The sequence below is a fragment of the Panthera leo genome, chromosome D3 (assembly GCF_018350215.1).
Source record: "Panthera leo isolate Ple1 chromosome D3, P.leo_Ple1_pat1.1, whole genome shotgun sequence".
NCBI classification, from domain to species: domain Eukaryota; kingdom Metazoa; phylum Chordata; class Mammalia; order Carnivora; family Felidae; genus Panthera; species Panthera leo.
Window position 1 is genome coordinate 19245527 of NC_056690.1, and position 13171 is coordinate 19258697.

At 38.0% G+C, this 13171-nt stretch overlaps 1 protein-coding gene across 2 annotated transcripts in view; it reads right to left on the reverse strand.

Moving 5' to 3' along the window:
* Positions 1-13171, reverse strand: part of SPECC1L (sperm antigen with calponin homology and coiled-coil domains 1 like) — a 140794-nt gene that overhangs the window by 26489 nt on the left and 101134 nt on the right. For both annotated transcript variants that reach the window (XM_042910427.1, XM_042910426.1), the window contains exon 13: positions 10330-10432. In XM_042910427.1, the coding sequence (XP_042766361.1) occupies positions 10330-10432 (103 nt within the window). The remainder of the gene's footprint in view (positions 1-10329; positions 10433-13171) is intronic.

Genomic DNA, 13171 nt, shown 5'->3' on the forward strand with positions numbered 1-13171 from the left:
CCCTCTCTCTGTGACCCTCCCCCGTTCATGCTCTGTCTCTCTCTGTCTCAAAAATAAATAAACGTTTAAAAAAAAATTAAAAAAAAAAAACAATCTTATAAAAATAAGAACAAAGCTAGAGGACTCACACTTCCTGATTTCAAAACTTACTGCATAGCTACAGTGATGAAAATACTGTAGTACTGGCATAGGCAGACCTATATACCAATGAAAGAGAATAAAAAGACCAGACAGGGAAATAAGTAAATAAACCATGAATATAGTCGATGAATTTTGACAAGGGTGCAAAGACCATTCAATGGGGAGGAGTTTTTTTCAATAAAATGGGGCTGAAATTGTTACCCTCTTGGCCACAGCTTCTGCTGAGTTTCTCTAAGCCTGCCTCCACACACCTTAGGACATGACAAACAACCTTGAGGGCAAAAGCTAAGTCAAACTTGGAGCTCACTACCCTGGGACTGTCTTTTCCCTGAGATTTAGGACCCTCAAATCTTGACTGTGTCCTTGTAGCTTAAATTTTAGCATCCCTACTCAGAGACTCTGAAACAAGCTCTGGACTACTGCTTTTTCTGTTTGGTCTCTGTCCCATGCCAAGAGTTGGCAAATAGTCCAAAGATTTAAAAAAGCAGGGGTAAATATGGGGCTCAACTCAATGTGTTTTCTTTCTGCAATTCTGGTTTCTGCCAAATTGGTCTTAGTTGCCTAGGTTAGTCCCCAGTGCCTTCAAACACACACACACACACACACACACACACACACACACACACGCAGACGTGTGTGTGTGTGTGTGTGTGTGTGTGTGTGTATTTTAAACAACATAGTAATTCTAAGTGGAGTCTGGTCTGATATTCTTACCTAAAAAGAAGTTCTAATTAGTTTTAATTATTGATGTGTATTTTACTGACTAGTCCATAAGCTTCCTGAGAATAGAAATTCTTTTTACTTACTGATTCTGCTTTAACACCCATAACACTATCTGGCACAGACTTTATTTAGTATGTATTTGGTAAGTTAATTTTTATATCAGGAAAAATTGCTAGAATGCAAGTAAAGCACAGCATATAAAAACATCACTTCCAACCATTCAAGTCCATCAATTCTTCTTTTTCCACTAATTTCCACTAAGACATGTACAATCTTTTGTTCTTCAGCCCAAGTATTAATGAGCAAATACCTCAATAATACTTCTTAATGCTTATTTGAGATTATCTCAGGCAATTCTAAAACCTTTTTTTTCATTTATTAAAACTATTCCACCATAACCAGTAAAGAAATTGAATTAGTAATCAAAAATCTCCCAAAAAACAAGAGTCCAGGGCCAGATGACTTTCCAGGGGAATTCTACCAAACATTTAAGGAAGAGTTAACACCTATTCTCTTGAAGCTGTTTCAAAAAATAGAAATGGAAGGAAAACTTCCAAACTCTTTCTATGAAACCAGCATTACCTTGATTCCAAAACCAGAGACCCCACTAAAAAGGAGAACTATAGACCAATTTTCCTGATGAACATGGATGCAAAAATCCTCAACAAGATATTAGCCAGCCGGATCCAACAACACATTAAAAAAATTATTCACCATGACCAAGTGGGATTTATACCTGGGATGCAGGGCTGGTTTAATATCCATAAAACAATTAATGTGATTCATCACATCAATAAAAGAAAGGACAAGAACCATATGATCCTCTCAATAGATGCAGAGAAAGCATTTGACAAAATATAGCATCGTTTCTTGATAAAAACCCTCAAGAAAGTAGGGACAGAAGGATCATACCTCAAGATCATAAAAGCCATATACGAAAGACCCAACACTAACATCATCCTCAATGGGGAAAAACTGAGAGCTTTCCCTCTAAGATCAGGAACAAGACAGGCATGTCCACTCTCATCACTGTTATTCAACATAGTTGGAAGTCTCAGCCTCTGCAATCAGACAACACAAAGAAATAAAAGGCATCCAAATCAGCCAGGAGGAGGTCAAACTTTCACTCTTCACAGACGACATGATACTCTATATGGAAAACCCAAAAGATTCCACCAAAAAAACTGCTAGAACTGATTCATGAATTCAACAAAGTTGCAGGATATAAAATCAATGCACAGAAATCGATTGCATTCCTATACACCAACTATGAAGCAACAGAAAGGGAAATCAAGGAATCAATCCCATTTACAATTGCACCAAAACCCATAAAATACCTAGGAATAAATCTAACCAAAGAGGTGAAAAATCTATACACTGAAAACTAGAGAAAGCTTATGAAAGAAACTGAAGAAGACACAAAAAAATGGAAAAAGATTCCATGCTCCTGGATAGGAAGAGCAAATATTGTTAAAATGTCGATACTACCCAAAGCAATCTACATATTCAATGCAATCCGTATCAAAATAACACCAGCATTCTTCAGAGCTAGAACAAATAATCCTAAAATTTGTATGGAACCAGAAAAGACCCTGAATAGCCAAAGCAATCTTGAAAAAGAAAACCAGGGGAGCCTGGGTGGCTCAGTCAGTTAAGCCTCTGACTTCAGCTCAGGTCATGATCTCATGACCCATGAGTTAGAGCCCCGTGTCAAGCTCTGTGCTGACAACTAAGAGCCTGGAGCCTGCTTCAGATTCTGTGTCTCCCTTTCTGCCCCTCCCCCACTTGCACTCTCTGTCTCTCAAAAATAAACAAACATTAAAAAAATTTTTTTAAGAAAAAGGAAAAGAAAACCAAACAAAGCAGGAGGCATCACAATCCCTGACTTCAAGCTGTACTACAAAGCTGTAATCATCAAGACAGTATGATACTGGCACAAAAACAGACACTCAGATCAATGGAACAGAATAGAGAACCCAGAAGTGGACTCACAAACGGATGACCAACTAATATTTGACAAAGCAGGAAGGAATATCCAATGGAATAAAGACAGTCTCTTCAGCAAGTGGTGCTGGGAAAACGGGACAGCAACATGCAGAAGAATGAACCTGGACCACTTCCTTACACCATACACAAAAATAAACTCAAAATGGATGAACGACCTAAACGTAAGACAGGAAACCATCAAAATCCTCAAGGAGAAAAGCAGGCAAAAACCTCTTTCATCTTCTTACTCAACCTCTTCTTACTCAATATGACTCCAGAGGCAAGGGAAACAAAAGCAAAAATGAATTATTGGGACCTCATCAAAATAAAAAGCTTCTGCACAGCGAAGGAAACAATCAGCAAAACTAAAAGACAACTGATGGAATGAGAGAAGATATTTGCAAATGACGTATCAGATAAAAGGTTAGTATCCAAAATCTATAAAGGACTTGTCAAACTCAACATCCAAAAAACAAAAAAATCCAGTGAAGAAATGAGCAAAAGACATGAACAGACCCTTCTCCAGGAAAGACATCCAGGTGGCCAACTGACACAGGAAAAAATGCTCAACTAACTCATCAACAGGGAAATACAAATCAAAACCACAATGAGATACCACCTTATACCTGTCAGAATGGCTAACATTAACAACTCAGGCAACAACAGATGTTGGTGAAGATGCGGAGAAAGAGGATCCCTTTGGCATTGTTGGTGGGAATGCAAATTGGTGCAGCCACTCTGGAAAACAGTATGGAGGTTCCTCAAAAAATTAAAAATAGAACTACCCTATGACCCAGCAATTGCACTACTAAGGTATTTATCCAAGGGATACAGGTATGCTGTTTTGAAGGGACACATACACCCCAATGTTTATAGCAGCACTATCAACAACAGCCGAAGTATGGAAAGAGCCCAAATGTCCATCGAGAGATAAATGGATAAAGAAGATGTGGTACATGTATATACAATGGAGTATATTACTCGGCAATCAAAAAGAATGAAATCTTGTCATTTGCAACTACGTGGATGGAACTAGAGGGTATTATGCTAAGTGAAATTAGTCAAAGACAAATATCATATGACTTCACTCATATGAAGACTTTAAGACACAGAACAGATGAACCTAAGGGAAGCAAAAATAATAGAAAAACAGGGAGAGGGACAAAACATGAGACTCTTAAATATGGAGAACAAACAGAGGGATACTGGAGGGACTGTGGGAGGTGGGATGGGCTAAATGGGTAAGGGGCATTAAGGAATATACTCCTGAAATCACTGCTGCACTATATGCTAACTAATTTGGATGTAAATTTAAAAAATTAAATTAAAAAAAAAACTATTCTGTACAAGATTAAGTGATTTCATTATCCTTTGGATTAAATAATCCAATTCTAGGTCTGGCATTTTATCAGAAAACAAAGATTTTTCATCCAAAGTAGGGCTCTCTTAAAGCATAAGAGACTCTTGGGGCGCCTGGGTGGCTCAGTCGGTTAAGCGTCCGACTTCAGCTCAGGTCACGATCTCACGGTCCGTGGGCTGATGGCTCAGAGCCTGGAGCCTGCTTCCGATTCTGTGTCTCCCTCTCTCTCTGCCCCTCCCCCGTTCATGCTCTGTCTCTGTCTCAAAAATAAATAAACGTTAAAAAAAAAAAATTAAAAAAAAAGCATAAGAGACTCTTAAAAACTGAAAACAAACTAAGGGTTGATGGGGGGTGGGAGGGAGGGGAGTGTAGGTGATGGGTACTGAAGAGGGCATCTTTTGGGATGAGCACTGGGTGTTGTATGGAAACCAATTTGACAATAAATTTCATATATTAAAAAATAAAAAAAAAAAACAAATTTAAAAAACTGAAAAAAAACCAAAAACCAAAAAACAAAGTAGGGCTCTCTTAAATTAACCTTTAGAGGCTCCTTGATTGTATTCAGTTAGGTTTTTCCAGAACAAGAAAACAATGGTACACCAGCTAAATATAAAGCTGCTAAATATAAAATTTATAATCAAAGAAAATATACTGAAACTATAAATTATTTTCTCAATTACCTTATCAATCTGATATTGTCAATTCCTAACCAAACATAGCCAGAAGAATTGAAAGTAGTTGCCTCTGGGAAGGAGAAATTACAGAGGTTATGAAATAGGGCAATGTATTAGCACTTTTCCCCATAAGCGCTTAAGAATTATTAATGTTAGGGGTGCCTGGGTGGCCCAGTTGGTTAAGCGTCTGACTTTGGCTCAGGTCATGATCTTGTGGTTTGTGAGTTCAAGCCCTGTGTCAGGCTCCACATTGACGGTGTAGAGCCTGCTTGGGATTCTTGCTCTCTGCCCCTCCTGCACACACACACTCTCTCTCTCAAAATAAATAAAGTTAAAAAAAATAATGTTAACTGCATATTTACATTAAACTTAAAAGCATAACTGTAGAAAAAATAAATAAAAACATAATATGTAGAAAATGAGGCACTGATTTAAAACACAAGGAAGATTTAATCCTTAAAGCAATAATGCTAAAGGTTGTTAGTATGATGTCGTGGACTCATGATACAGCTTTGAGGCTGTCATTTGTCCTGTGGGGGTTTTCAGTCCCACATTTGTAAACCTGACAGTAAATCAGAATGCCAAGGCCAACAGTAATAATTCTAGTATTCTAAAACTTCAGTGAACAATAAGCGGCAGGACATAATTTAAAAGAGAAAGTGTATTCGTTAGATAAAAGGCAAACTCAGAAGGGCTTGTTTTATAATGGATGGTTAATGAAGTTACAGTGATTAGCACAATTATTTTAGGATGACTCTTAAGAGAGTTAAAGGAAGATGATATGGTATTAGGGAATCTATCTCCGTTGATTAGACAGCTTCTACGACATAAAGCATGCATGGTCCAAGCATTAATGATGCATTTGGGGCCTGAGAGAGCAGTATGTGCTGAGTGTCACGTAACAGGTCCTGCTCTAGTGAGCTAGTCAAGTGTCACAACCTGCCCTTTCCTGTAGACTGTGAGTAGTCAGAGACCAAAAAAAAAAAAAAAAAAGAAAAAAGAAAAAAAAAAACTGGTCCCAAACTGCTGGCTCCTAAGGATGGGTATGGTCATCCATACTTAAAACTAGATAAGGGAAGGACTCTGGCACTTCTTACACGGCTCTTGACAAATTAAGAGCTTTATCAGATATATCTTTCAGTTTACAAAGGTTTTTCATTTCAAACTGTCCAATTTTAACTCACAGAGTTTGAAATAAAAGAACCAGCATCCTATCCACTTTTAAACAGCAAGAGTAGAGATCTGTGTCACAGGAAAGAAAAAGTAAGACAAACAAAAAAGCCGTACGTAGGTTATCATTACAGAAGTGTCCACAGGAGGTAAAGAAAGGGGAAACTGGGTTTGTAGCATAAGACCATCTAGTGTACAGAAAGGTTTTATCTATGTTCATTATTCTGGTATGCATTATATTTCTCCCTGTCCTGTAAGTACCCACTCAATGAAAAAAAACTTAAAATTATTAATTGAAGTTTTTAAGTTGATGTGTGTGTGTGTTATAACAGTTGGAGTACTTCTGTAATAAAGATTTCCTTATAAGAGCAGCGATATGGGAAGGTATCTGTGTAATGTCTACTTAACACTACAGAAGGATAAGACAAAATCTTTGGTATGCCCATTTCCAAAAGTCTTAATGGGGGGAACCATCTGGAACCAGCCACATGACAAATCCCATGTTCACTGAAGCCTCAAATGTTTCCTTGTGGGTACAAGTGTGGACAGATGCCAACAGGGAGTGACAGTTTCCTACACTGCAAACTCCTAAGCAGGGCATCCAACTCACGAAAACTCCACAGGACCTCAGGGCCCCCCTGTAGCTTTCCTCAAAGTACCTTGGGATTAGCCTTGCTCTTCTCCCCTACACTTCTCCCCCTTCACTTCCCTCAGATTTGTGTTTTTTTTGTTTTTTCAACCAAAACAATGTACTTTAGGATTATAATCAGAGAATTTAAGTGGAAAGGAACCAAGGGACATTAGTTAAATCATTGATTTAAGGCTTGAATCATCTAAATTTGATTATTTAACATTTTAAAAGTTCATCTTATTTATTCATTTATTTATTTATTTATTTGAGAGTGAGAGTGAGAGTGAGAGTGAGAGTGAGAGAGAGAGAGAGAGAGAGAGAGAGACAGGGAGGGAGGGGGAAGGAGAGAAAGAGAATGCAAGCTGGGGAGGGGCAGAGAAAAAGAAGAGAAAATCCCATGCAGGCTCCGTGCTGCCTGTGCTGGAGTACTTAAGGCTTTTAGGCTGGAGCTTCCTGTCTGGCTTCTTCAAAAAGCATATTTTCTAAGTTCATTCATGCTGTAGCATGTATCAAAACTTCCAATCCATGAACATGGGATGTCTTTCCATTTATTTAGATTTTCTTTAATTTCTTTCAGCAATGTTTTACAGTTTTAAGTGTAAAAGCCTTGTTCCCTCCCCCACTTTGGTTAAATTTATTTCTAAGTACTTTATTCTTTTTGATGTTATTGCAAATGGGAGTGTTTTAATTTCATTTTCAGAGTTTCCATTACTAGTGTATAGAAATGCAAGTGGTTTTAGTATACTGACCTTGTATCCTGCAATTTAGCTGAATGTTTATTAGCTCTAACAGTTTGTATGTTAATTCTTTAAGACTTTCTAGATATAAATCATGTCATCTGCAGAGATGGTTTTACTTCTTCCTCTTCAATAACTTATTTTTTTTCTCTTGCCCAACTGCTCTAGCTAGAATTTCCAGGAAAATACTGAATAGAAGTGGTGAGAGTGGACGTCCTTTTTTGTTCCTGATATGATAACAGCTTTCAAAGGGAAAGCTTTCAAAGTCTTTCACCATGAGGTATGCTGTGAGCTGTGGGTTTTTCACATATGCTCTTTAACAGACTGAGAAAGCCCCCTTCTATTCCCAATTTGCTATTTTTTATCATAAATAGGTTTTTAATTTTGTCAAGTATTCTTTCTGTGCCTACTGACACGATTATCTTCGTTTTTTTCCCTTTATTATATGTTGATTAATTATCATATGTTGAACCAACCTTGCATTCCAGGGATAAATCCCACTTGGTCATGGTGTAGGATTCTTTTTATTTGCTCCTGGATTGTTTGTCAGTATTTTGTTAAGAATTTTTGCATAAAGAATATTGATCCATAGTTTTCTCTACAACGTTTCTTTCTGGGCTGGTTATCAGGGTAAATTGGCCTCAGGGAGTAAGTCACAAAGTGTTCTCTCTTCTGTTTTTGGAAGAGTTTGAGAAAGACTGGTGTTAATTCTTGTAAACATTTGGCAGAATTCACCAATGAAGCTATTTGGCCTTGAGCTTTTCTCTGTTGGAAGTATTCTGATTAATAATTCAGTCTCTTTCATTGTTATAGGTCTGTTCAGATTTTCTTTCTTCTTGGGTCATAATTGATAGTTTGCATATTTAAGAATTTCCCCTTTCATACCTAGGTTACCCAATTTGTCAGCATACAATTGTTCATAGTATTCCCTTTTAAGTATTCCTATTATTATTTACTAAGTAAATAAGTACTCCCTATTTCTGTGAGGTCACTAGTAATGTCCCCTCTTTTATTCCTGATTTTTTATTTATTTATTTTATTTTTTTTTTTTAATTTTTTTTTTCCAACGTTTTTTACTTATTTTTGGGACAGAGAGAGACAGAGCATGAACGGGGGAGGGGCAGAGAGAGAGGGAGACACAGAATCGGAAACAGGCTCCAGGCTCCGAGCCATCAGCCCAGAGCCTGACGCGGGGCTTGAACTCACGGACCGCGAGATCATGACCTGGCTGAAGTCGGACGCTTAACCGACTGCGCCACCCAGGTGCCCCATTCCTGATTTTTAATTTCAGTCTGCTCTTTTTTCCTTTGTCCATCTAGCAAAAGGTTTGTTGATTTGTTGATCTTTTCAAAGAACCAACTTTTGGTTCCATTAATCTTCTCTACTGTTCTGTCTGCTGTAATCTTTATTTCTTTCCTTCTGATTGCTTTTGGCTCAGATTGCTCTTCTTTTTCTACTTTCCTAACGTGAAAGGTTAGGATATTGATTTGAGATTTCTTCTCTTTAAAGGTAGGTGTTTATGGTTATAAATTTCCCTCAGAGAGCTGCTTTCAATGCCTCCCATAAGTTTTGATATGTTGTGTTTTCACTTTCATTCTTATTTTCTAATTTCCCTTGTGATTTATTCTTTGCCCACTGATTATCTAGAAACTGTGTTTAATTTCCACTTAGTTGTGAATTTTCCTTCTGTTATACATTTCTAATTTCATTCCACTATGGTTAGAAAAGATACTCGATATAATCTCAATCTTTGTTCAAATTTATTGAGTCATTTTTTTTTTTTTAATTTTTTTTTTTCAACGTTTTTTATTTATTTTTGGGACAGAGAGAGACAGAGCATGAACGGGGGAGGGACAGAGAGAGAGGGAGACACAGAATCGGAAACAGGCTCCAGGCTCCGAGCCATCAGCCCAGATGCCTGACGCGGGGCTCGAACTCACGGACCGCGAGATCGTGACCTGGCTGAAGTCGGACGCTTAACCGACTGCGCCACCCAGGCGCCCCTATTGAGTCATTTTATGACCCAACATATACCCTAACTTGTGATGTTCTACGTGCACCTGAGAAGAATGTGTATTCTTCTGTTGTTGGATGCCAGGAGTCTCCAAGCCTATACAGAATATAACTCATTTATCCATATATATCTGTACAGATATGCAGATACACCATCTATCTACATTTAGTATCTAGATATATAGTATCTAGTATATACTTCAAGTCATGTACATCCTTGCTGATTTTCTATTTACTTATATCCCATTCATTTACTTTTATTTTTTTGCTAAGTAATTTTTTATTGTAGTAAAATATAACATAAAATTTATAATTTTAATCATTGATGAAAATATTAATTTAAAGTAAAATAAATATATTTTCACTCTTAGATCAGATGGGACCTCAGTGAAGGCAGTTAACAGGAATTAGTTAAGAAAGTGTTATACTGGGGCGCCTGGGTGGCTCAGTCAGTTAAGCATCCGACTTCGGCTCAGGTCATGATCTCGCGGTTTGTGAGTTCGAGCCCCGCATCGGGCTCTGTGATAACAGCTCAGAGCCTGGAGCCTGCTTTGGATTCTGTGTCTCCTCCTCTCTCTGCCCCTCCCATGCTCATGCTCTGTCTGTCTCTGTCTCTCAATAACAAATAAATGTTAAAAAAAAAAAAAAGAAAAAAAAAAGAAAGTGTTATAATAGCTGAATAAAAGTACTGGAAAGATTAGCTACTCTGGTAAGGTAAAAAATTTATGCCATCCAAGTGACACTCAGCCAAGTTTGGGATAGACTTTGTGTTGAATGTGATCCTGAAATTCAGCACAGGATTCCCCATTTTAATGTGAGACGTGTAGCAAGCTCTGACACTCCAGCACCTGGTTTGGCCCTTGCTCATGTGGGAGAAAGGAACCATATGATTACCTGATAGCCTTCTGTTTTCTTCTGACACCACTTCAGCAAAGCATTCCTCTTTGATCCTCCATATTCTCTCGCCAATGCAGACAGAGGGTCTTTCCTTTCTTCCCTAAGTGAAAATAAGGAATCCAAAGTTAAAATATTTTTTATTTGAGCACATTATAAACCAGAAATCCCACAAAGAAGAAAGAACAGTGTCAGTTTGCATTCCTGGATGGGATAATTGCACATACTAAGGCATCTAATAGCAAGATGTAGGCTTTCATTCAATTGATTTTACTTCTCAATTTTTACAGGATCCTCACAGACCCAGTTTCTGCTATCTGAAGGGATGGACTCTGTTTATTATCCACACGGAAACTGGCAAAGATTTAGTATGGTGTGCACTCACAATTAATGGAATGCTTTCCAGAATGCTCAGGAGGAAAAACAACCTGACAGTGGCTGCATATGAAAGCTGTTATGGCCGACTTTTATTCAGTATCTTGCCCTTCCATAATCTTTATGCTTTTGTTTTATTTTACTAGTTTTTGTTTTCAACCTTTTATGTCCTCAATCATTTCGTCTTTTTTTAAAAAATAAATCACTTGGTGGGGGGGCGCCTGGATGGCTCAGTCGGTTGAGCGTCCGTCCGACTTCAGCTCAGGTCATGATCTCACGGTCTGTGAGCTCGAGCGCCGCATCGGTCTCTGTGCTGCTGACAGCTCAGGGCCTGGAGCCTGCTTCGGATTCTGTGTCTCCCTCTCTCTCTGCCCCTCCCCTGCTCATGCTCTGTCTCTCTCTGTCAAAAATAAATAAACATTAAAAAAAATTTTTTAACTATTTAAAAAAAAAAATAAATAAATCACTTGGGGCCCCTGGGTGGCTCATTCAGTTAAGTGTCCAACTTGGCTCAGGTCATATCTCACGGTTTATGAGTTCAAGCCCCGCGTCGGGCTCTGTTGCTGACAGCTCAGAGCCTGGAGCCTGCTTTGGATTCTGTGTCTCCCTCTCTCTCTGCCCCTCCTCCACTTGTGCTCTGTCTCTCTCTCTTTCTCTCAAAAATAAATGTAAAAAAAAATTTTTTTTAATATAAATAAAAATAAATCACTTATTGTAAATACAAAGGGCAAGATTATGCAAAGTGAAGGATTAGAAGGAATAGTGCCTACCTTCAAGGTGCTTACATTTAGGGGAAGCAGATAAGACAACAGATGGCAACACACATTAAAACATTCATAAAATGTTTCAAATGTGTTTATTGTGAAGACATACACTCTTTATTGACTACAGGTAACTAGAGTTTTATCTTGCATAGAAAATGGGATTTTTCTGTAAACTCACTCACTTGTTCAATACCTCCTTATGGAACACCACTCTGCCAGGCAATGGATAGTAAACAACACAGGGTTCCTGCCCCCTCAAGGAACTTCAAAGTTTACTATAAAGTAGACACACCACAGGAGTTCAAAAAAAAAAACACAAAAAACAAAAAACAAAAAAAAAACAACAACGGCTACTTACAATTCATGTCTTAAAATTATATGTAGAGTACCTTTTAGGCACTGTCAATTTCCTTGAAGATAGAATAAATATCCTGCTCTAAATAAGACAATGAATCAAAAAAGATTTTGTGATCACTCTGGTGATGAAGCAAGTAAGGCATACAATCTGACATATCCTGGACCAAATCCTGCCTTTTAGTAACTACTTGATGAATACCTGGAGAGAGAGCGCTTCTAAAATGACCTGCTCTTTGATAAGTGGCATACTCTTAAAAGTTTGTTCTATTTTTTAGTGATTACTTTAGGAATAAAGCAGAGATTCTATCCCACACCCCATAAGTATACTTATGCCCAATAAGTATCCTAACGGCTACTATATTACAAGTGGCTTAATATTCTTCAGTGCATTGATTCTATGTTTTCACCCTTCAAGCTATGCTAGAAAATCAAAGAGTATATATTTATAACTGAAGCTTTTCCAATTCAGAGGTGTGCTCAAGCAGCACCGGTTTGATTTATCTTAGAACCAAAAGTAAAATACAAAAATTTCCAGCAAGGAGTTAAGACTGCTGTCTTGAAGAAATATACTTTTATGTTTGCATGCCAGCCCACCAGACTCCTGCTTTGGTTTAAAAAGCCCAAAGAAGTGTGTTATAATACCACTGAACATAGGAAAAGAGAATGAGAATAAAGTTAATGAAATACGAACACAAAAAAAACAAGCCAAATGAATGAATGAATGAATGCATGAATGAATAAATCTCCAACACGCTTAAAATAATACTATTATAATCAATGTGAAAGGTTTACTCTGGCTCACACCAGGTCTGTTTGTTTATAGAAACAGCTTAAAATTAAAGTATCAAAGAAGAGTTAACTTTATGGACTACAATGGCAAGCTTCAGAAAAGAGCCTCCCAGAGCTGGAGGGTCGTCTCTCATAACCTCTTCATTATAAGATGAAGACACCTTCCATTATAAGATGAAGACACCTTCCAGTTGAAGATCACAGCTTCTGAGTAGGGGAGCCAGAAGAGTGGGTGCACTTCCCACAGGCATACTACAGGTATGGCCTACCACCCAGGACAGAGACAGGTGTGAACAGTGCTCTCCCTGCATGAGCCTAGGCAGAGCATGAGCTAACCTCATCATCACTGCACCCCTACTTGCTCTGATGGCGCACAGCTTATGGGACCACTATTCTTAGAGGTTGAGTCCCTAGAGTCAGGGCTTTAAACTAAAGTATATAACTTGAGTTTGAGAGGCCAAACATTCCATTTTATTCTCATACATATAAGGCTAAAGTTCTGAAATCCACTCCTATCCCTCCTTCAATTCTTCCCAATACACCTCGACAGTTTTCCT